The sequence below is a fragment of the Eumetopias jubatus genome, unplaced genomic scaffold, assembly GCF_037043125.1.
Source record: "Eumetopias jubatus isolate StellerSeaLion01/CBP00866 unplaced genomic scaffold, mEumJub1_p1.0 scaffold_10, whole genome shotgun sequence".
NCBI lineage: Eukaryota > Metazoa > Chordata > Mammalia > Carnivora > Otariidae > Eumetopias > Eumetopias jubatus.
Window position 1 is genome coordinate 27,622,711 of NW_028274816.1, and position 21,930 is coordinate 27,644,640.

General features: G+C 39.2%; 1 protein-coding gene across 2 annotated transcripts in view; it reads right to left on the reverse strand.

The window, feature by feature from the left end:
- The window catches only part of GLG1 (golgi glycoprotein 1), a 148,202-nt gene that overhangs the window by 56,221 nt on the left and 70,051 nt on the right, over nucleotides 1-21,930 (reverse strand). For both annotated transcript variants that reach the window (XM_028092855.2, XM_028092884.2), the window contains exon 2: nucleotides 3,701-3,733. In XM_028092855.2, coding sequence (XP_027948656.1) covers nucleotides 3,701-3,733 — 33 coding nt within the window. The remainder of the gene's footprint in view (nucleotides 1-3,700; nucleotides 3,734-21,930) is intronic.

Below are 21,930 nucleotides of genomic sequence, written 5' to 3' on the forward strand. Positions count from 1 at the left end.
TTTATTGTGATTAACTTTTCAAGTGTTAAATTAACCTCACAATTCTGCACTAAATCCAATGCAGTTCTGATGTATTTCCCTTCTTATATTTTAGTGGATTCAGTTTGTTACTAATCTGGTTAACATTTTTTCATCTATGATTCACAAGTGACACTACACTGGCCTATGTTTTCTTTCTTGTTATATCCTTTTTAGGTGACAGTAAGGTTATGTTAGCCTCATAATGAACAGAAAAATATTTCCACTTTTATTTTATTCTTTAAAAGACTGGGGGTGCCTGGGTGGCTCAGCTGGTTAAGCAACTGCCACTGGCTCAGGTCATGATCATGGAGTCCTGGGATCAAGTCCCGCATTGGGCTCCCGGCTCAGTGTGGAACCTGTTTCTCCCTCTGACCCTCTCCCTCTCCCCTCTCATGCTGTTTTTCTCTCTCTCTCAAATAAATAAATAACATTCTTAAAAGACTGATATAGGGGCTCCTGGGTGGCTCAGTTGGTTAGGCGTCTACCTTCAGCTCAGGTCATGATCCCGGAGTCCTGGATCGAGCCCCACACTGGGCTCCCTGCTCAGTGGGGAGCCTGCTTCTCCCTCGGCTGCTCCCCCTGCTTGCGCACAAGCTGTCTCTAATAAATAAATAAAATCCTTAAAAATAATAAATAAATAAAATAAAAGTCTGGTTACGGGGTACCTGGGTGGCTCAGGGGTTGGGCGTCTGACTTCAGCTCGCGGTCATGATCTCAGGGTACTGGAATCTGGCATCGTGCTCCCCACTGAGCTGGGAGTCTGCTTGTCCCTCTAACTCTCCTTCTGCCCCTCCCACTTTGAATGTTCTCACTCTCTCTCAAATAAATAAAATCTTTAATAAATAAATAAATAAATAAAAGACTGGTGCTGTTTTTTCCTTACACCAATAAATCCATCTGGTCCTGAAATTTTCATTATGGGATTTTTACTTACAGATCCATTTTTTAAAATTATTTTTTAAGAGGCACCTGGGTGGCTCAGTCGGTTGAGTGGCTGCCTTTGGCTCCAGGTCATGATTCTGGAGTTCTAGGATCAAGCCCTGCATCAGGCTCCCTGCTCAGCAGGGAGTCTGCTTCTCCCTCTATCCTTCACCCTGCTCGTGCTCTCTCACCCCACTTATGCTCTCTGGCTCTCGCTCTCTCAAATAAATAAAACTTAAAAAAATATGTTTTATATATATATATATATATATTTTTTTTTTAAGTTTTATTTCTTTATGTAATTTCTACACCCCACATCGGGCTTGAACTTACAACACCGAGATCAAGAATCGCATGCTCCAATGACTGAGCCAGCCAACCAATAAAGATTTTTACTTACAGATTCATTTTTTAAAATAAACATAGGATTTTCAGATTTTCTACTTCTTGTGTTGGTTTTGGTAAATTTGTCTTTCTAGGAATTTGTCCATTGTGTAAACATTTTCAAATGTATTTACAGGCCTAACAATTGTTCACAACCAATTTTATCTCTTGCTTAACAACACTAACTCATTCCAGATCTCCCTACTATGTGGAAAGCTGTTTGATTTTTACAATTTGTTCCAATAATTTTAGTGGTAAAAATTATCATGCAACCCATCCCAACCCAAAAGTGTATTAGTTTGCTGGGCTGCCATAACAAAATACTATTGACTGGGTGTCTTAAACAAGAGATTTATTTTCTCACAATTCTGGAGTCTAGAAGTCTGATATTAATGTGTCGGCAGTACTGATTTCTTCTGAGACCTCTCTCCTTGTATCTTCACATGGTTTTCCCCTCTGTCTCTGTGTCCTAATCTCTTTTTATAAGGACATCAATTCTCCTGTTTTCTGTATACTATTTGTCCCCATTTTCAGCAGTGTCAAATCCTTCCTATTCTCTAGTCTTTTAGGAGCTCTAGGGCACAGATTAGCTGCTTTCTGGGATTCCCCCATGCCCGAGTCACTCTACTGATGGATTCTGAGTTTTTTCCCTAATTTTTTGCTTCATAAATAATGCCAAATATCCTCTTATAGACATATTTGAACCCATTCTTTTAAGTATAACTATACATAAATTCTTAGAAGTAAAAATGCTAGGCCAAAGTATATTTTAAGTTCTCTGCTTTACAAAGAAGTTTTTCATATTTATATTCTTATTTATAGGCTAGAGCAGAGTTTAACAACTTTTTCTGCAAAAGGCCAGAAAGTAAAATCTTTTATACTTCTAGGAACCTACAGTCACTGTTGAAACTACTCAACTGGGGCGCCTGGGTGGCTCAGTCAATTAAGCTGCTGCCTTTGGCTCAGGTCATGATCCCAGGGTCCTGGGATCGAGCCCCACGTCGGGCTCCCTACTCAGTGGAGACAGCCTGCTTCTCCCTCTCCCTCTGTCTGCCACTCTGCCTACTTGTGCTCTCTCTCTGCCAAATAAATAAATAAAACCTTAAAAAAAAAAAAAGGAAAAAGAAAAAGAAACTACTCAACCTTTCTATTATAGCATGGAAAGCAACCAAAGACAGTATGTAACTGAATAGGTGTGGGTGCGTTCCAATAAAACTTTATGCATAAAAACAGGCAGTGGTCTGGATTTGACTAATGGATAGCAGTTTGCTGATTAGCAGGCTAGAGAATGCTTAAATCCCCATATTCCCATCAATACTGTGTATTTGTCAAATTTTTTATATTTGCTAATCAGATGGATGAAAATAATGCACTCATCTGTCTTTTAATTTTCACAGTTTTAATTATAAGAGAGAATCAAATTTTCTTATTTATTGGACATCTTTTTCTTTACCTGTGAAGAATCTACTTATACCTGTTGCCTATGTTTTTTTTTTTTAAAGATTTTATTTATTTATTTGACAGAGAAAGAGAAAGCAAGCACAAACAGGGGGGAGCGGCAAGCAGATGGAGAGGGAGAGGGAGAAACAGGCTCCCCACGGAGCAGGGAGCCCGATGCGGGGCTCAATCCCAGGACCCCAGGATCATGACCTGAGCTGAAGGCAGATGCTTAACCAACTAAGCTACCCAGGAGCCCCTGTTGCCTATGTTTATTAACAGCACTTTCTATTAAAGAATATAGTCCTTTGGGGCGCCTGAGTGGCTCAGTTAGTTAAGCATGTGACTCTTGGTTTCAGCTGAGGTCAGGATCGCAGGTCGCCCCTATATAAATGATTTTTAATGTATTCATTATAGTTATCTCTAGAGTGTGTGTGTGTATGTGTGTGTATAAAACCTTTAACACAGGGCGCCTGGGTGGCTCAGTCAGCTAAGTGTCTGCCTTCAGCTCAGGTCATGATGCCAGGGTCCTGGGATGGAGCCCTGCGTGGGGCTCCCCGTTCAGCAGGAGTCTGCTTTTCCCTCTCCCTCTGCCCATCCACATGCTTTCTCTTGTGCCTGCTATCTCTCGCAAATAAATAAAATCTTAAAAAAAAAATAAAAATAAAGTTGTAAGCAAGATAAGCAGAGAAAATTATTTTCATATGGTAGCTATAACTGAAGTAAAACTTAAGCACATAAATATTTGACAAAATTTGCTTGTTTCTAGAATGGAGGGGTATTTGCAGATTTACCATGGTCCTTAAATAAGGTTTAACATCCTTGTTAAGATTAAGAGAATCTAAGAAGACATGTTTCCCAAAACAACAGAAAAAGCATCCTGAATCTGCCATATATATAAAGCACATATGGTGAGTTATGGAAAATCCATACTTACATGATTGCAGTCTGAAGAAATCTCATTTTCAGGCTAAAAGGAAAAAAAAAAAAGAGATGATGTTAAAAACCCTCAAGTTTTCAAATACCACCAAAATAAACTCCAAACAAGAAATCTGAATATTTAACTGAATATGTTTCTTCAACTTAAGAAATAAAATGGGGCTTATATATATTTTAAATTTTCAGGGAGAAATATACCAGAAAAGCAGATGAGACATAATCACTTCCCAATCAATGGTACAATCTGAAAATGAGGAAAATGGAGAAGAAAGTACTAAAGAAACAAAGCAATAGTGACATCAGGATCCTTACAGGACACTTCATAATTCTGAAAGCTAAGGAGGATCAGGCATATGATAGGTGTCCTTTCTTTAAAGAAAGTAAAATATCTAAAACAAAAACAAAAACACCCAAAAAAACAAAAAAAAACCCAGGCTTTTAAAGAGGGCAAAGAAGGTTTATCAATGATTTCAAAACTAATCTCGGGGCGCCTGGGTGGTGCAGTCGGTCAAGTGACCAACTCTTAATTTCAGCTCAGGTGCTGATCTCAGTGTTTTGAGATCGAACCCCACAAGGCTCAGTGCTGAGCACAGACTTTGCTTGAGATTCTCTCTCCTTTTCCCTCTGCCCCTCATGCTTATGCTCTCTCTCTCTCAAATACATACATACATACATACATACTAATCTCATGTCACCACTAGGTAAAGCTAGGTGATGGGTACACAGGACCTCAATGTAACTTCTTAGGAGTCTATAATCTTTCAAGTATATAATTTAAAATGGAAAGTTTTTTTAGGGGCGTCCGGGTGGCTCAGATGGTTAAGCGTCTGCCTTTGGCTCAGGTCATGATCCCAGGGTCCTGGAATGGAGCCCCATGTCCAGCTCCTGGCTCAGCGGGGAGCCTGCTTCTCCCTCTCCCTCTGCCTCTCCTCCTGCTCATACCCTCTCTCAGTATCTCTGTGCCTCGAATGAATAAATAAAATCTTAAAAAAAAAAAGTTTTTTTAAAAACAGAAATTATATACATATTCCCATGACTACATATACTCTGCAAAGCCAGGTCCATGAACCAGAGATAAAATGAAATATCTATTCCATAATTTAAAAAACAGACTAGGTTATATTTAATATTACATAACTGCAATACATATCTCCTTTAGTGTTCTTGTTCATACCTTTAAAAAAGATACAACTGTATGAACAGACACATTTTCTTTGAGTTTCCATAGCATTCCAACCTGTTCAAAGGAAGTGAATTCTGTGTACCCTTGGGTGTGGAGCCTACTTAAGGAAAAAAAAAAAGAGAGAGAGAGAGAACATTCTGGAAAGAAATTCAGAGCATTGGTAGAGCATTTTCCAAAAGAAGGTAGTTAAATAATATGCAAGTGTTGTCATGTTTACAACGGACCTATATTCACAGGACCCATATTACTAAATTAATGACTGTTTTAGTGGTTTGCTTCCCTACAGTGGTAGTCCAGGTTATTTCCCCCGGGTTTTTTCTCCTCTTTAATAGCATCTGATACCAACAACCTTTGCCCTGTAACTCTGCACAGCACTCCTGCTGTGCAATGAGTATACACCCTGCTCCACTGATAGGAGGCTAGGCTCCTGACGAGCTTTGGCCAACGTGATTTTACAGAGACATAAGAGAAGTAGTTTTAAATGTTCTTGGGCCATTTAGCTTTTTACTCTCACACTCCTGTCATTCTCCAAGAGAAGAACGTGTCCAGGTAGCTGCTAGTTCAAGGAGAAGGAAAGACATGAAGCAGACCTAAACCTAACCTGGAGCCCAGAGCAGAGCCATCCCAACTGCCCTGCAGAGCCACAGGCAAGAAAAATAACTATTTGTCATTATAAGCACTTGAAATGTTGAAGAGTTTGTTATGAAGAAAAAAATGAGCAATATACCTATCAAGCAAATGAAATAATAAAAATTCTAAAAACCTTAAAGCTGCAATTGATAACAGCTACAATCTAATTTAGTGGGTTATGTTAGTAAGTACAGAGTATTACAGCCTTTATGAAGGAATGACATGAGCCATGAACACAAATGAACTGCACATTTGGAAACCCGTGTTTAGTTTTTGTCTTTTTTTTTTTTTTAAAGATTTTTATTTATTTATTTGACAGAGAGAGACAGAGCGAGAGAGGGAACACAAGCAGGGGGAGTGGGAGAGGGAGAAGCAGGCTTCCCTCTGAGCAGGAAGCCCGATGCGGGGCTCGATCCCAGGACCCCGGGATCAGGACCTGAGCCGAAGGCAGATACCCAACGACTGAGCCACCCAGGGTCTCTTTTGTCAACTTAATTTGTAATTGACAATAAACTGGTCTTATTTTTTTCTTTTTAGATTTAATGTCTCTTTCCAGAAAGAGACAATGTGGGGCTCAGACGGTTAAGCATCTGCCTTCAACTCAGGTCATGATCCAGGGTCCTGGGATCAAGTCCCACATCAGGCTCCCTGCCTGCTTCCCCTGCTTGTGCGCTCTCTGACAAATAAATAAAATCTTAAATATTAATTATTCTAACATATACATTATAAAAGCATTAAAATATAAATTAAAAGATGAGCTTTTAAAAAAAGAGATTCTTTTATTTTTTTCTTGAGCCCTAGGGGTCATCTAACCTGCATCTTCTTTGGAAATCATTCATTTGGAGCATCAATCATTTGTCTAATCCTTCAGGCCTATCTCAAGTCCCTATTCTTGCTTAATTGCATGACTTCACCATTTTATCTCTCCAACTGGATTGTAAACTATCTGAGGTTAGAGACTATCTTATCTTTCTTCTGTATCCAACAGCAATGCCTTGCACAGTTTTGGGTACATCATGATTATGCAGTATTTACTTGTTGATTCATTTCTTGGGATCATTTCAGATATTCTTTCATTGATAGTTAACAAAAGTAAAAAAAAAAATCCTCGGCCTTATTCTACCTTAGTAATTCTGGGTTTTATTCCCCCATGCTATTCATCTTCTAAGATTAAAGATAATGAAGCCTATCTGCATTTATAGTTTAGCAGAAGTAGTTACACTATGATGAAGTGATTTGATTGGGACATCACAGGAATCACGCAGTCTGAGAATAAACCTGTGTCAGCACCCACATCTGTTTTTGGTCCTTGAGATTGAGTACTAAACCATAGCATTTTCTCTTTCTACTTCCTCGAGTTACTTAGTGCTGGCATTATTCATGTTCCTACTGTTTGGGCATACTACTTCATCTTTTATATTTACAGATAGGTCTCTGTTCAATTCCCCTAAACATCACTGTGTCCTTTGATTCTAAAGACCCTTTTAAGTTTCTGAAATTAATTATTTGCAATTACACGTAGACATTCTTCATAGCTATTCAGTTCTATGAGTCTCAATGGCTTAATACCATAACCTTGTTCTTATGGCATTCCTATCTTGTCTCTTTCTTTTTTTGTTTTGTTTTTGTTTTTTAGATTTTATTTATTTATTCATGAAAGAGAGAGAGAGAGAGGCACAGGCAGAGGGAGAAAGAGGCTTCCCGCCAAGCAAGGAGTGTGATGTAGGACTCGATCCCAGGACCCTGGGATCATGACCTGAGCCCAAGGCAGATGCTTAACCGACTGAGCCACCGAGGCATCCCTAGAATAATTAATACTTAAAAATAACTATAAAGGGGCGCCTGAGTGGCTCAGTCAGTTAAGCGACTGCCTTTGGCTCAGGTCATGATCCTGGAGTCCCGGGATCGAATCCCACATCGGGCTCCCTGCTCAGCGGGGAGTCTGCTTCTCCCTCTGACCCTCTTCCCTCTCGTGCTCTCTGTCTCTCATTCTCTCTCTCTCAAATAAATAAATAAAATCTTAAAAAAAAACTATATAATACTAGGGGTATATGTAGTAATTTTGCTTCAAGTGATAAAGAAGAACACGATCAAAACAGAGGATTAAGAGCTGAAACCTTCCTTGCAACCAGTTTAGGACTCCTCCCCTCACTCCCACCGCTTCAAATCAGAGGCAAAGAGCTGGCTCCAAGCCTGTGGAGCATCAGATTTGAAGCTGAGCTTTGCTACATTATTAGCTGTTCTCCATCACTTAGGAGATAGAACTCTGGACTTCAAAAAGGAGTGTCTCGGGCGCCTGGGTGGCTCAGTTGGTTAAGCGACTGCCTTCGGCTCATGTCATGATCCTGGAGTCCCGGGATCGAGTCCCGCATCGGGCTCCCTGCTCAGCAGTGAGTCGGCTTCTCCCTCTGACCCTCCCCTCTCTCATGCTCTATCTCATTCTCTCTCTCAAATAAATAAATAAAATCTTTAAAAAAAAAAACAAAAAGGAGTGTCTCTTACATCAAGTGTTTCCTCATGGAAAATAAATAATTGTCCTCTTGGCAATGGAAATGGGAGGAGAAAAATTTATGAAAAGCCTCATAAATAAATAGCTTTCTGTTAATTTAATGACCAAACTTTGTAGAAGAAACTCCTGAAGTTGCATACATTAGTATCAATAAAGAAACTATTATGAATAAAGGAAAAAGAAAAAGACGAAAATGTGATACAACCCAACCCAACACAGCAGGGACTAAAACTAGAGAAGGAGCTCCGATAATGCTGAATGAGCAATGTGGCAATAACACTGTAGAGGAGATAAGCACTGAATGCTTGATCACACGTGCCTGACTCCTATAAGGAATGTCATGGGTAGCAGGAAAAGGTAAAAGTTGTTACTTAACTAACTGAGCTAGGTGCTACATTAATTTCTTACATGATGGACTGCAAGATAAATGGTATTGGGGTGCCTGGGTGGCCCAGTCATTAAGCCTCTGCCTTCGGCTCAGGTCATGAGGATGAGCCCCGCATCGGGCTCCCTGCTCAGCGGGAAGCCTGCTTCTCCCTCTCCCGCTCCCCCTGCTTGTGTTCCCTCTCTTGCTGTGTCTCTCTCTGTCAAATAAATAAATAAAACTCTAAAAAAAAAAAAAAGAAAAATGGTATTATGTCCAATTTTACAGATGAGGATATTGAAATACGGAGAAACTAAGTAATCAAAGTACACTTCTAGGACACAACAAAACTGGAGTTTAAATAATGATAATAAATGGTGACTAATGCTCACTGTAACGATTTCAGCTTGATACCTCCAAAAAAGGCTCAGTAGGCCAAGTTGAGCACAATGATGGGGGGAGGGTGTATCTTCAGGAGGTGCAAGAAAAAGACAAGATGAATAAACAGAACAAGTGCTCTAGAATGATCTGACAGCTACATGATGAATTTAGATGCAGGTGGCCCAGGGAAGAAACTGCTGGAGTAATTAGAACTACAAATCCACATTAGCCCTATGATAACCACAGCAAGTTATAAAAAAAATTTTGCTTAGTTCACTTGGCCTTTATAAATCATTTAAATATTTTGGATAGGGACGCCTGGGTGGCTCAGTTGGTTAAGTGTCTGCCTTCAGCTCAGGTCATGATCCCAGCGTCCTGGGGTCAGCCCCACATCAGACCCCCTGCTCAAAGGGTAGTCTGCTTCTCCTTCTCCCTCAGCCCCTCTCCCTTCCCCCGACTTGTGCTCTCTCTCAAATAAATAAATGTTTTTTAAAAGATTAAGAATAAATGTTTTGGGTATTACTGTACTTTAATCTCCATGTTGGGTAAGCAAAGATGAAATAGTTGACTTTAAGGCTTAAAATCAGTATTCCTTCCTCTAAGCTCTGTAATTCAAAATGGGTTTTTTTAAAGTATTTTTAAAAAAGATTTTATTTATTTATCTGACAGACAGCGAGAGAGGGAACACAAGCAGGAGGAGTGGGAGAGGGAGAAGCAGGCCTCCCACTGAGCAGGGAGCCTGATGCAGGGCTGGATCCCAACCTGAACCGAAGGCAGATGCTTAATGACTGAGCCACCCAGGCGCGCCTAAGTATTTTTTAAAAAGATTTTATTTTATCTATTTGGCAGAGAGAGAGAGAGAGAGAGCACGCACACAAGCAGGGGGGTGGGAGAGGGAGAAGCAGGCTCCCTGCTCAGCAGGGAGCCCAACACGGGGCTTAATCCCAGGACCCCAGGATCATGACCTGAGTCGAAGGCAGACACTTAACCGACTGAGCCACCCAGGCACCCCTCAAAATGGGTTTTAACTAAAGGATGCAATGGTAGAAAAAAGGACAACAGACTCAAATATTCAGCTACAGAAGCTGTGTGACTTTGGGTGTGTCAGTTCTCCAGACCCCTGAAGACAGAACAGGGATTTCTTCACCTCTGATCATGAACTGACTTTAGGAGTGAAACTGTCTTGAAAGTGAATACAAACTTTTGTGTGTTAAGTATATTTTTCTGAGAATTCACAGCTGTCATCATAATCTCAGAAAGATCCATAAGACACCCCAAAATTAAGAAACAGTGGTCTAAGATGGTTGAGATTCTCTGCAGCTTTAGGAGACTGTAAGATCTGAGATGTGGAATACAGAAATAGAGGTATTTATTGATTTCCATGTCTTTTAATGTAGGTAATTTGCATATTATGATTATGGTTTCCTAGTGCTTCATCTTAATCATTCTCTCCTGATCAAAGCACAACAAACAGGTTTCAGAATAAACTATTGAAAAGCTTGAGTCTGAATGTTCTCAATTAAATCAACTATCACATTCACTTAAGAGGATGGTTTTTACAGAAAGTACAAGTCTGAGCTATGATTTCCCCAAGGTGAACAGGCTGAGTTAATGAGTCTCGCAGGAGAAATTAAAGGATTCACGAAACTAACTTGGAAGTTGTCCCAGTTTCTGAAAAAGAAATGCTTGGGAGTTGGATTGTGTCTAAAATTTGAACATTCATGCAAAAAATTCCAACATTCTACAGTTAGATCAACTAGAGTTGAACTACCTACATGGTCACACCTAGTACTAAATGAAGTGACAACAGATTCTGTTTATTAATCACCTGGGAGAAAACAAACAAAAAAATGTCAACAGTATCAGTGCTTTTATGGCCTTGCAAAAATCTGAAGGCTGGGCAACAACATGATGTCTCCCTGTAATTAGAAACATTCTCCTGTAGTAGTAGTAAAGAGATTCTTCTTCTGGGAGTTTACTCATTAAGAACCTGGTAAAGTGCCAATCATATGAGCAATTCATTTATTAACTTAACCCAAACCACGGCCCACCCTCCAAAAAAAAAAAAAAAAAAAAAAAAAAAAGGAAACTGAACATAATATGGCTGGTAATGAACAGAAAAAGTCAGTCTTTTAGTCTTGGTAAACTTTCCCTGAGCAAGTGTCAATTGAATCTTAACCCTCAGATTCATAACCTCTTAGTGCATTATTCTGGCTCAATCAGAATTCACTTTTCTTACTTGTATCCAGGGACTGCTGCTAAGCAATGTTTCTCCAAAAGGACAGTGGATCAACATAGGCTTTGTGCCCTCCAACAATGCTCTGTCTCATTTACTAAAGAGTTGTGCTTTTGTGTGATTCTTTAACATTCAACCCATCTTTTCAAAAAGGATTTACAGTAAAGGTCCAGTGGGAGAGTTTTAAGAAAGGGTATGAGACACAGATTATAGATGTTGGCTTTCAAGTAAATTAGTGTGGTAGATAAAACATGAGTCTTTATGTAACCATCATATAAAGAGTGGGGCAGATAAAACATGAGTCTATATGTAACCATCATACAAAGAGTGGAGTTTGGGTGGAGGGAGGGCCTGATACTTTAAAGAATGAAAAGAGTCTCGCCCCAACCCCACCCACCACGAGTAAGATGATAGAAAGGAAGTCAGAGGGGGTTTAATGGAGGAGGGCACATCTGAGTTGAGCCTTAAAAAGAGGTTGTGATTTGGTGATGTGATGCTCTGTGTATGCTGAGGCAGATGAGATGGGGCTGTGCAAGGCAGAAGAATGCTAGGGTGTGGGAGGAATCGGAAAGGCACATTCTGTGCAGAGGGCAGAGACCTGAGAAAATGAGGAACCCTACAGTGACCATTCTTAGGCTTACATATTTGATGTTTCCTAATATATGGTGGGATAACTATAAATTTTAATAAAATCTCAATGCTGATCCAATAATGGTTTTCCATAATCCAAATTAGTTATGTTATGCTAAACACAGTGCAGAGAGTGGTAATTTAATTTACTGTTATTTACCTGTGTGCATCCCCAGAAAGTGGGTGGGGTAATAGCTGGTAAATACGGTATTGTTACTACTACTTATTTTTTTTTTAATCTTTAAACATTTTTGTTTTGAAGAAGGAATAAGAACAGCTACTTTAGAAACTGGAGACACTCAAGCATTGATCTATTCATAGTTTCTACACAGCAAGAAGCTTACATCAAATAGACAAAAAAAATAGTACAGAAGATCCATATACAGAAAGATTTAGAAAAATCCATCTCTAGAAAGCAGATCATATGAACGCAAAGACCCTGCTGAATGTAGGAAAATCAATGGGGCTGAGGCATAAAGGTAGGAGGCAGACTGTGTAGTCCCGAAAAAGTTCTTTCTCCTCCTGATCTAAACGTTTGCCACCAGTACAGGTTTGGAGAAAGGTCCTAATCATTTGAACTGGTTGTCAATCAAAGTCCCCCTCATTTTCACTTTCTTGGCTTCCAGTACAGCCAGCTCTGGAAGCTTTTACTCGGGACTCTGTGCCCGAGCTGTTTTTCGTTCATTTCGGCATTGTGTGCATATGAGTCAGCAACATCCCTAGCCTCAATCTCCTCCTCCTCTACGGAGCTGAACTTGCCCATGTCTTAAGTCCATTTGGTCATCATAACTTTTTTTTTAAAAAGATTTTATTTATTTATTTGACAGAAATAGAGAACATAAGCAGGGGGAGCAGCAGAGGGAGAGGGAGCAGACTCCCCAATGAGCAGGGAGCCTGATGTGGGGCTCAATCCCAGGACCCTGGGATCATGACCTGAGCCGAAGGCAGACTCAACTGACTGAGCCACCCAGGCGTCCTCAAATTCCTCATTTTTGACTTAAGTAGAAAGGTAGAGTGGTACAGCGTGGTTGGGGAAGTGGTTTTGGATTACCTTGGCAGTGCCTCAGACGGTCATGAGGAGTATGGAGGAGGTCCCCCAAATTTGAAAATCTCTTGGATAAAGTATCTCTAAATTATGCTTTTAATTCCTCGACCTTCTGACGATTCTGTGAACTTTGGGACATAATACCCTTTATAGCTTTTGGTCAGGACTACTTATAGGAGTTTCTAAAGGTTCCTATAGCTGCATTTGTCATTATCTTTAACTGTATTCAGGTTTTCTTCTTTATATTTGTCTGTTATTTTATATTTATCTTTCTCCATAGCTGCTATATTGTTCAACAGTGATTACTTTTGCCCATTCAGTTTCTTGACGTGACTCTCTTTCAAGAACAGACTATCTGTGTAAAAATATTTGCTGCTTCTTTGATACTTTTCAAGTCCACTGATGCTGAGGTACGAGGTACTGTTCTTCCCCCATTTCAACACAGCATTTCCCAGTATTCAAATGGTCTTTATCTCTCTCACCTAACCTCATTTTTGTCTTCCTGCCGGCTCCTGCTTCAAAACTTACACATCCTTGAGAATTATGCAGTTGCTCTCTCACTCAGATGAAAGGCCAGTCCCCGAATCACAGCTCTTCTCTTCAGAAGCGCTAGTCATCTGCACTGGGTTATACAGAAAGCGTTCCACGCATTCTGGCAGCTCAGCGCTATTTGCTTCTCTTTAGGCCAATTAAAGTAAACAGCACACTAAGAACTGGTCAGTATGGAAGAAATGTGATATTTTTAGATACTTGGATATGGTGCTGTTTTGGGGACTTTTTTTGCATCTGGCAATTTTATATGCATTTTTTGGTTTTATCTTTTCAAAATTATAGAAGTAACATAGTCAGATTGGAGGTACTGAGCTACATTGACAGAATCATTCCAGATTTACTCAGTATAAATATTAATAGTATTGTCAGATGTCTGGAAATTTTCTATTTTAGGTTCTCACTTTGCATTTGGCTATAGTAGCTACTGCTTTGACAAATTTGGACATGTATTTAGCTGTTCCATATCAATTGAAATGGCAAATAAATAAAGAATATAAAGGATACCATACAAAAATTGATACTCTGTTTCTTACTCATACCATGTCTTTCAAATAATTTTGTTTTCACCTCTCACTCTAAAACTCCCACATTAAGTTGACCATACTGGGAAAACTAAACCATAGAATGGTTAATGTGCTTTTCTTAGAACAGAACTACCAATCTAGGACTCTTAAGAGGGCCAGATTGCTACCTGCCATGTCCCAGAGAGAGTGGACTTCCCATACACGCCCCCCTCCCCGCCCTCACAATCCCTTTGAAATAGACAGCGGAAGAGAAAGAAAATAGAAAAATACGGACTGGGAAGAGTGTATGCCAAATATTTTCAAAAGTGTCTCTGTTTAAGCGTAAGCTGGAATTATCTTTGATTTTTTTTTTCCATTTGGCACAAAATTCAAAAGGTGCAAAAGGGTATATACTGAAAATACATTTTTTATGTATTCTTTCAGAGACAGTATGTACACATAACAGTTAAGTATGTATTTCATGTATTTTCAATTCATATTCTTTGCATTAATTATGGCTTACTAGAAAGCAGTAAGGTTGCTTTTGATGCTTAAATGACTGGATTATTTACAGAGAATGAAAGGCCAGTACTATCTTATATTTGCAAGGTCCTCTAATTTTCAAAGCCTTCATTTTACTTACAGCAACCCCGTGAGGTAGGTAAAGCAGGATTTATCTGTTCTAGACATGAAATTTAAAGCCTAAAGAATTATGTGACTTGATCGAGGGTATTACACAACGAATATGCAATGGCAGTGGAATTCATAAGTCTTTTGGCTCCTAGTTCAGAGTTCTTACTACCATGTTGCCTCTGAAACACTATGATGTAAGGGGATCTAATACACTGCTTTTATGAGGTATGAAAAATACTATGAGTAGCTATTTTAGAAGAATTTTGATACTATATTTTTATAGTAGCACTACAATAGTAGTATTTACAGCTTCATGGTTCAGAGGAAGTATAGTCTTTGTGATGAATTTCTACAAAATATTTTATTAATGCAAGGCACTTTAGACTGAATGATAATGTTCTAGGTGTCACTGTGGTAACACAGGCTCCAAACTGACTTTAACCAGGCAACTGGGCAATGGAAAACAAGGCCTTTTGTCCCTTTACAGCTATGACCCTGCCATGGCTAGGAGCCAAGCTGACAGACCCACCTGTTGAAGATTCTTTCCCTTGAGGCTAGATGGGAATCTGGTCAAGCATTCCATAGAATGTCTGAATCTGTTTCCTTCACCCAACAATTAGGTTAAAATGTTCCCAGCCGCACTAAACTGGATTCTAGAAATCTAAGTCATCTCCTAGGGAGAAAAAAATGAGTAATGGGAGGTTAACTTTTCCCTCCCTACTGATTCTAGGCTCTCATGAGGAAGGTTTAGTTCCAGAGAAGCTCATTCATTCACAATGTGGAAATGAGGCAGAATCTTTGTAAGGCCATAATTGGGACTTTAAATGCTTGTCATTATAAAACAAGCCCTACATATCTTGAATATTGGGCAGTACCCAATAGGAAGCTGATGAAAAGGTTGAGCTCTTACGTGAAAAGAAGTTATCTCCAAACATTCTTTTGAGGATGACTGTCTCCTACAGTTTATAGGTATCTCTATTTCTAATTCGTAACAGTAAAATAGGGGGAAAATGAGAAAAGAGTTCACGGTATTTCTTATGGTAGAGAGAGTACATGTTTTTGTAATTTACATTTTAAAAATAAATTTTAATATTTGCAAAACCATAATCCTATGTGATTATGCCATAATGTGATTATGCAGTTTTTGTTCAATAACTAGATCACTGTATCCTTATTTGGTATTTGTCATTTCCTGCTCTGGGCAGCGTAGATGATAAATTGTATTAATTTTGAGTGTTTCCACTCAGTCAGTTTAACTAGTTCTAAAGTTTTCTTAAAATTATATGTTAATTTGACATCTCAAAGTAAATTCTGGGGCATGGCATCTTCATGGATATGAATTATTCCATCACTGAGTCAAGAGTTGCTCAATTTGTTGTTGTTTTTTGTCAGCCATTAAGTTCAGTAATTAGCTAGATTGTTGTGTGTTTTCATACTTTCAGGACAGGGGTATAACCTCACTGAAGATGAGTGGATTAGTACTTGACAGAGCTGAAAGTCTTGCCAGTATTTATTTGCATGGGTCAAGTATGCTATCTGAAACAAAGCAGAACTATTTGCTAATCCCCACTGTAGTGTGTATGTGTGTGTCCTTTTACTTTATTAGAATTAAAGGGCATTGAAGGTATTTTTCATTTTAAAGGTACAAATCGGTCTTAACCTCAACACAGACCCCTTAATGCTCTGCACTTAAGTGAGACTATCCAAGAACCAAGACCCTAATTTGTCTGTGGGGTCTTTTTTTTTTTTTTTTAAGATTTTATTTATTTAATTTATTTAAGAGAGTGTGTGTGAGCGGCAGGGGGGTGGGACAGAGGGAGAGAGAGAATCTCAAGCAGACTCCCTACTCAGCTTGGAGCCTGACAACACCGGGCTTTGGTATGACCCTGAGATGATGACTTGAGCCGATATCAAGAGTCAGACGTTTAACCAACTGAGCCACCCAGGCACCCACTTTTGTGGGGGTCATATCTATTTTTTACCCCTTTTAAAACTCAACATGTTCTTATAGAAGTAACTAGTATATATTATTCTTGATGTTGAGTTTTTGGGCTTGCTCCTCTGACTATACCTAAAGTAGTGTCCCAGTCAGTAGTCTGCACCAACACCTGGGACCAGGACGAGGGCACGGAGCCCTTCCATGTCTACCACTGTTTGTACGGCCAGATAATCCTGGTGCTGGACTGTCAGAGAAATTATCCATGAGGCCCTGAGATTGGTTCCATGTGATGGATACTGCCAAACATGCCCACAAATTTTGTGACACAGAAGATGAGGAAAGAAAGACAAATACCATATAATTTCACTCATATGTGGAATTTCCAAAACAAAACAAATGAGCAAAGGGGGTAAAAAAAAGAGACAAATTAAGATACAGAGAACAAACTGATGGTTACCTGAGGGGACGTGGGTGGGGGAATGCGTGAAATAGGTGATGGGGATAAAGGAGTCATGATGAGCATGAGGTGATGTATGGAATTGTTGAATCCCTATATTGTACACCTGAAACTACTATAAGACTGTATGTTAACTAAGCAATTAAAACAAAAACTTAACATTTTTCTGTGGCTTTTCTATCGGACTCTTCTTTCTCAGTCACCCCCTTAATCAGGTACTTAAATGTCATGGTTCTGTTCTCACCTGGCCGAGACGATTTCATTCCCAGGTAAATGTGATAATTCCTGTATCTCTATCATAGGCCTAAACCTCTTTCCTAAGCTCCAGAACCATACTGCCAACTATGTCTGTGGGGGATGTCCATGGGCACTTCAATCTCAACAGCTCTGGAACTGAGCTGAGTACCTGCTACTCCAAGCCTACTGGGCCTGGATTTCACTTCTCAGTGAAGCTGCCACCATCCACTTTGTCCCCCAACCCAGAAACTAGGGCACCATCATACTTTATTCTTCTTTCCCTCACTTCATTGTCCAGTAAATTTCCAACTCTGAAATCACCTCCTACATACCACATACACTGAATATAGTTAACCTAAATTTATGGTTTAAGTATGCCATGTAGTTTGAGTCAAGAATACGTAGAGATTCTTTTTTAAAAAATACGTAGAGATTCTAAGTTAAGATCAGGCCCTAACGGGAAGCGTAGTAAATTCTCATCCTTACCAGTTGTTCTGGGTTTCGAGATTGATCAGAATAAACTCAGCACAGTTTTAGTAACATCTTTAACAAGTTTCAAAATTCTTTTTATCAGCTTTAATTGTATTATAATTTAGTTTTAATTTTTTTCTTTTTTTTTTTTTTTAGAAAAGTTGCATGTAATTCAAGGAACAGTAGATTCAGGTGCCTGGGTGGCTCAGTCGGTGAAGCGTCTGCCTTTGGCTCAGGTCATGATCCCAGGGTCCTGGGATCGAGCCCCACACTGGGCTCCCTGCTCAGCCGGGAGCCTGCTTCTCCCCATTCTCCCTCTGCCTGCCCATCTGCCTACTTGTGATCTCTCTCTCAAATATATAAAATCTTAAAAAAAAAAAAAAAGAACAGTGGATTCAACAAAGTTTGTTAAGACATAGCAATCTGTATTTCCCCTTATACTTTTTAAAAATTAAGGATAAACATAGATTCTTCTGTCTTTTACCTTCCTTCTCCCTATATTGTAAGAAAAGTTTTCTACGTTCTAAAGAACAGAAGTATAATTTACAGTTTCATTTCTCACAACAAAATTGCTACTCACATAACAAACTGAATGCCTGTATACAGTGGTTTGAGACAATTAGATGGAAGCAGTTTCCAGTTTAGCAGGTAAATGCTACTGTTTGCATTTCCCCTTTACAAGAGTAAAGTTCCTTTTTATTCTTTCATTTAGCAGCACATTTTAGTGGGATAAAGAGCATTTAAAATTTTATGCAGAATCTTTATTGACTTAGACTTCCAGGGCACTCAGATCATGGCCTGAGGGGAATTGGTGCAGAACAGAGGAACAGATTTGTTAGAATCCGTAGAAGCTCATAAGGACGCCTTTTCCTAAGCAGCTGTTGAGAAACTAAGGAGAGGGGTTTTTCTTTCTGTCTAGGAGATGGCTTTCTTATGATTCTCTCTTTTGATTTATTCTTCCATTTGTTATCTTGGGGACATAATCACGCTTTGCTCTTTAGTTGTTTTCTTTTCTTCTTTTACTGCTCAGGCCCTCTCCCTGTCAACATTTCTTCCCTCCCCACAGGCCTAAGAAAATGCAGGTCCTTTCCACCCCTTACATGAGGCTGACGGGTGCTCATCCACACTCATCTCTATGTGCCTCACATTCACTTCCCAGAGAGTCAGTCTTGTGACTGCCCCAAATAGGTGCTTACAAGAAGGAAATGAAGCAGAATTTACTGAGAGATTTCATATGAGTGGTTGATTTCTGAGGCAGAAAGCCACGTTATACATAAGTTGTAACCAGTTTATGTCTGCTTAATTTTTAGAAGTTTTTAAAAGGATGTATAGGGGCGCCTGGGTGGCTCAGTCGTTAAGTGTCTGCCTTCGACTCAGGTCCCTGGGATAGAGCCCCGCATCGGGCTCCCTGCTCCACGGGAAGCCTGCTTCTCCCTCTCCCACTCCCCCTGCTTGTGTTCCCTCTTTTGTGGTGTCTCTCTCTGTTAAATAAATAAAATATTTTTAAAAATAAATAAACAAATAAATAAGTAAAAGGATGTATATTGTGGGGGGAGTTTAAAGAGATAACGTTGTCCTCATGAGGTAAGTCGGCTTGTCAGAAGTTGTCTTTTTTTCCCCTTCGGATCTAATCCATTGGTGTTTATTCATATGGGATTTTTTTTTCTTGGTCATTTCTAAAAGCTTCATTTGAAGCATGAGTAGTTTCTGCCTGGAGAATTGGATTTAAATAAATAATGGTAATGAATTCCTTCAGATGTGTGCAGAGGCCCTCCAGATATGTAATTCTTGATACTTTTCCTTCTCTGTCCTAATGTTTTTCCATCAAGAAACCAAAATAGTGGGCTTAATTTTCTGAGAGTAGTGCTCTTTGACCTCTTTTTTTAGTAATTTCTTGTCCCGTCCAACGTGAAGTCATTGCATAGTTTTGGTTTTAATTTGGGGCTATATTAGTGAATTGATGTTAAAATTAAAAAGCCTGAAAAATAGACCCAAAAGGAAGAAGCTGGGGAGAAGCTGTTTATTTCATTGTGACCCCAGTGACTGAGAGCTTGACTTTGGAAGCCTAGAGATCAGACAGAATTTCTGTCAACCAAATAAAAACGTATACAGAATGCCAGGGTATGCCTAATGCTGTGATGGCCCAAACTGTGATCACTGCCTTCCTGGAACTGCCCTCAGGTATCTTTTTTAAAAGATTATTTATTTTATTTGGGTGGGGGGCAGAGGGAGAGGGAGAGAATCCTAAGCAGATTCTGCGCTGAGCGTGGAGCCCATTAGGGGGCTCCATCCCACAACCTGAAATCCCGACCGGAGCCGGAAACCCCGGAAACCAAGTCAGACAACCAACCAACTGAGTCACCCAGGTGCTCCACTGCCCTCAGTTATCTGAAAAGAAAATACTGCCAGAGAGTGTGGGGGTTTTGTGATCAGTCAAGAATTTATTTCATTAGGATTTTAATTTTTAAAGGAAGAATTTCAAGACAGGTAAAACTCATAGCCAAATTACTGTAGCAAAATTTCTTGTGCATTTGCCTGCTCTGTGATGTCATGGTTGCACCAAGTAAGAATTAGAACATAGATCTGAAATTCTTTTTCAGTTTGGAATGAATAAGGTGCCCTGTGGCAGATATTTTTAGAATGGAGGAGCAGCTCCAGGGCTTGCTGTGAGTCAGGTTCTCATTCAGACTGATCCTGAATATTGACTTTAAGAGTTGAAATCTTTCATCCTGATTATTCTTCTGTTCTGAAAATGCACATTTAAGCGGTCATCAGTAGATTAAATCAACACCACATACATTGATATATATATATACACATATATATATCAATGTATCAATGTATATATATCACAAGAAAGCAACTTTTGGCATCAGAGACGATTTAAACAATCCCTCTATTTGAAAGTGGGTATTTTTTCACAGATGTAAGCTGTTCTGAGTTGGTAGTTATACTATCAAAATTGTCAAGAGGGCTTCAGAAAGGATGGGTCTATTTTTTATAGGGAAAAGGTTTGAAAAAATGTGTTTTTCTCTTTTTGCCATAGTTCAGATTCAAAAAATTCTAATGGCAAACGTAAGATTAAGGATTGGCTTCTCCCAAATCACAGTATAAGTTAACTGGTAGAATAGGAATTGAAATTAACAATTTCATGGTCTTACCGGGTCAGTTGGTTTCCTCACTATGCAAAAAGAAAGCTGAATATGAAAAAAAAAAGTATTTTGTCATAAGTGGAAGAAACTGTAGCCTTAAGTCAATACGCAGATGCAAGATACTTTTGTCTGATCTATTTTGGTGGCAATTAATGATGTAAATTGGATCTACTTAAATTCTAAGGCAGAGGTGATTAGTCATCTCGGGGAAAAAGAATCTGCTGTTTATTTTTTCTGTTTTTGTGTTTCTGAGACTTAGAGAGCGTGTGGAATTCTATTAATTAAGGTACTGGTAAAACAGGGAAAAGATTGAAAAGATAACTTAGATTTACAGGAATTTTCTTGTGTTTATTTTTAACTGAGGCACTACCAGCAAAAGGGCAGAGGAACAAAATAAAACCAGAAAAACTTAGGAATTTTTAATGGCCCCAAAGTGAACTAATAAGAGACTGTTATGTATGTATGTACGTATTTTTCAAGAGGGCCTGCATGAGCCAGGGTTGGGCCGGGGGGGGGGGCGGGGGGGGCGGGGGAGGGAATCTTAAGCAGGCTCCACACAGCACAAAGCCCGGTAAGGGGCTCAATCTCACAACCCTGAGGTCTTGAACTAAGCCAAAATCAAGAGTTGGATGCTAAACCAACAGAGCCACCCAGGTGCCCCGAGAGACTCTTTTAAACCAGAAAGGCAGCTTCCCATTCTTATACACTATTTCTTTGTCTGGAAGCAGGGACAATTTTAGTAACCAACTGAATAAATTATTTTGGTAAGTCATGGATAGTGAGATTATTTATTCAGTGGCAAATTTTTTGGGAAGGAGGTATTAATGCATTCACTTCTTTTCTGAAACTTCATTAACTTGCTCTTAGGCCAAAATTACTCCATATTTATATTTTAAAATGAGTATTTGCTAAGTTTTTTTTAAGATTTTATTTTTAAGCAATCTCAACATCCAACTTGGGGCTCAGACTCTCACAACCCCGAGATCAAGAGTCGCACACCTCACTGGCTGAGTCAGCCAGGTGCGCCACCTTGTGTACTTGTTAATTTTGAGATAAAGTTTAAAAATTAAAGTTATAGCTAAAGGTTTTTAGTAAGTTACTTAATTAGATAAAATAATCTAAGATATTTCAGTATGTCCTAAAATTTTATTTTTATTTTAAAATCTATTGTGGATCATCTAAATTGGTTTGTGTATATGCATTTAATTCCTTATGTTAATGCCATAATTAGCTATCAACATCATGGCGTTGTAAGATTCTTAACCAGACAAATGGCTTGGAGTAGACATATACAAGTGTACAGTAC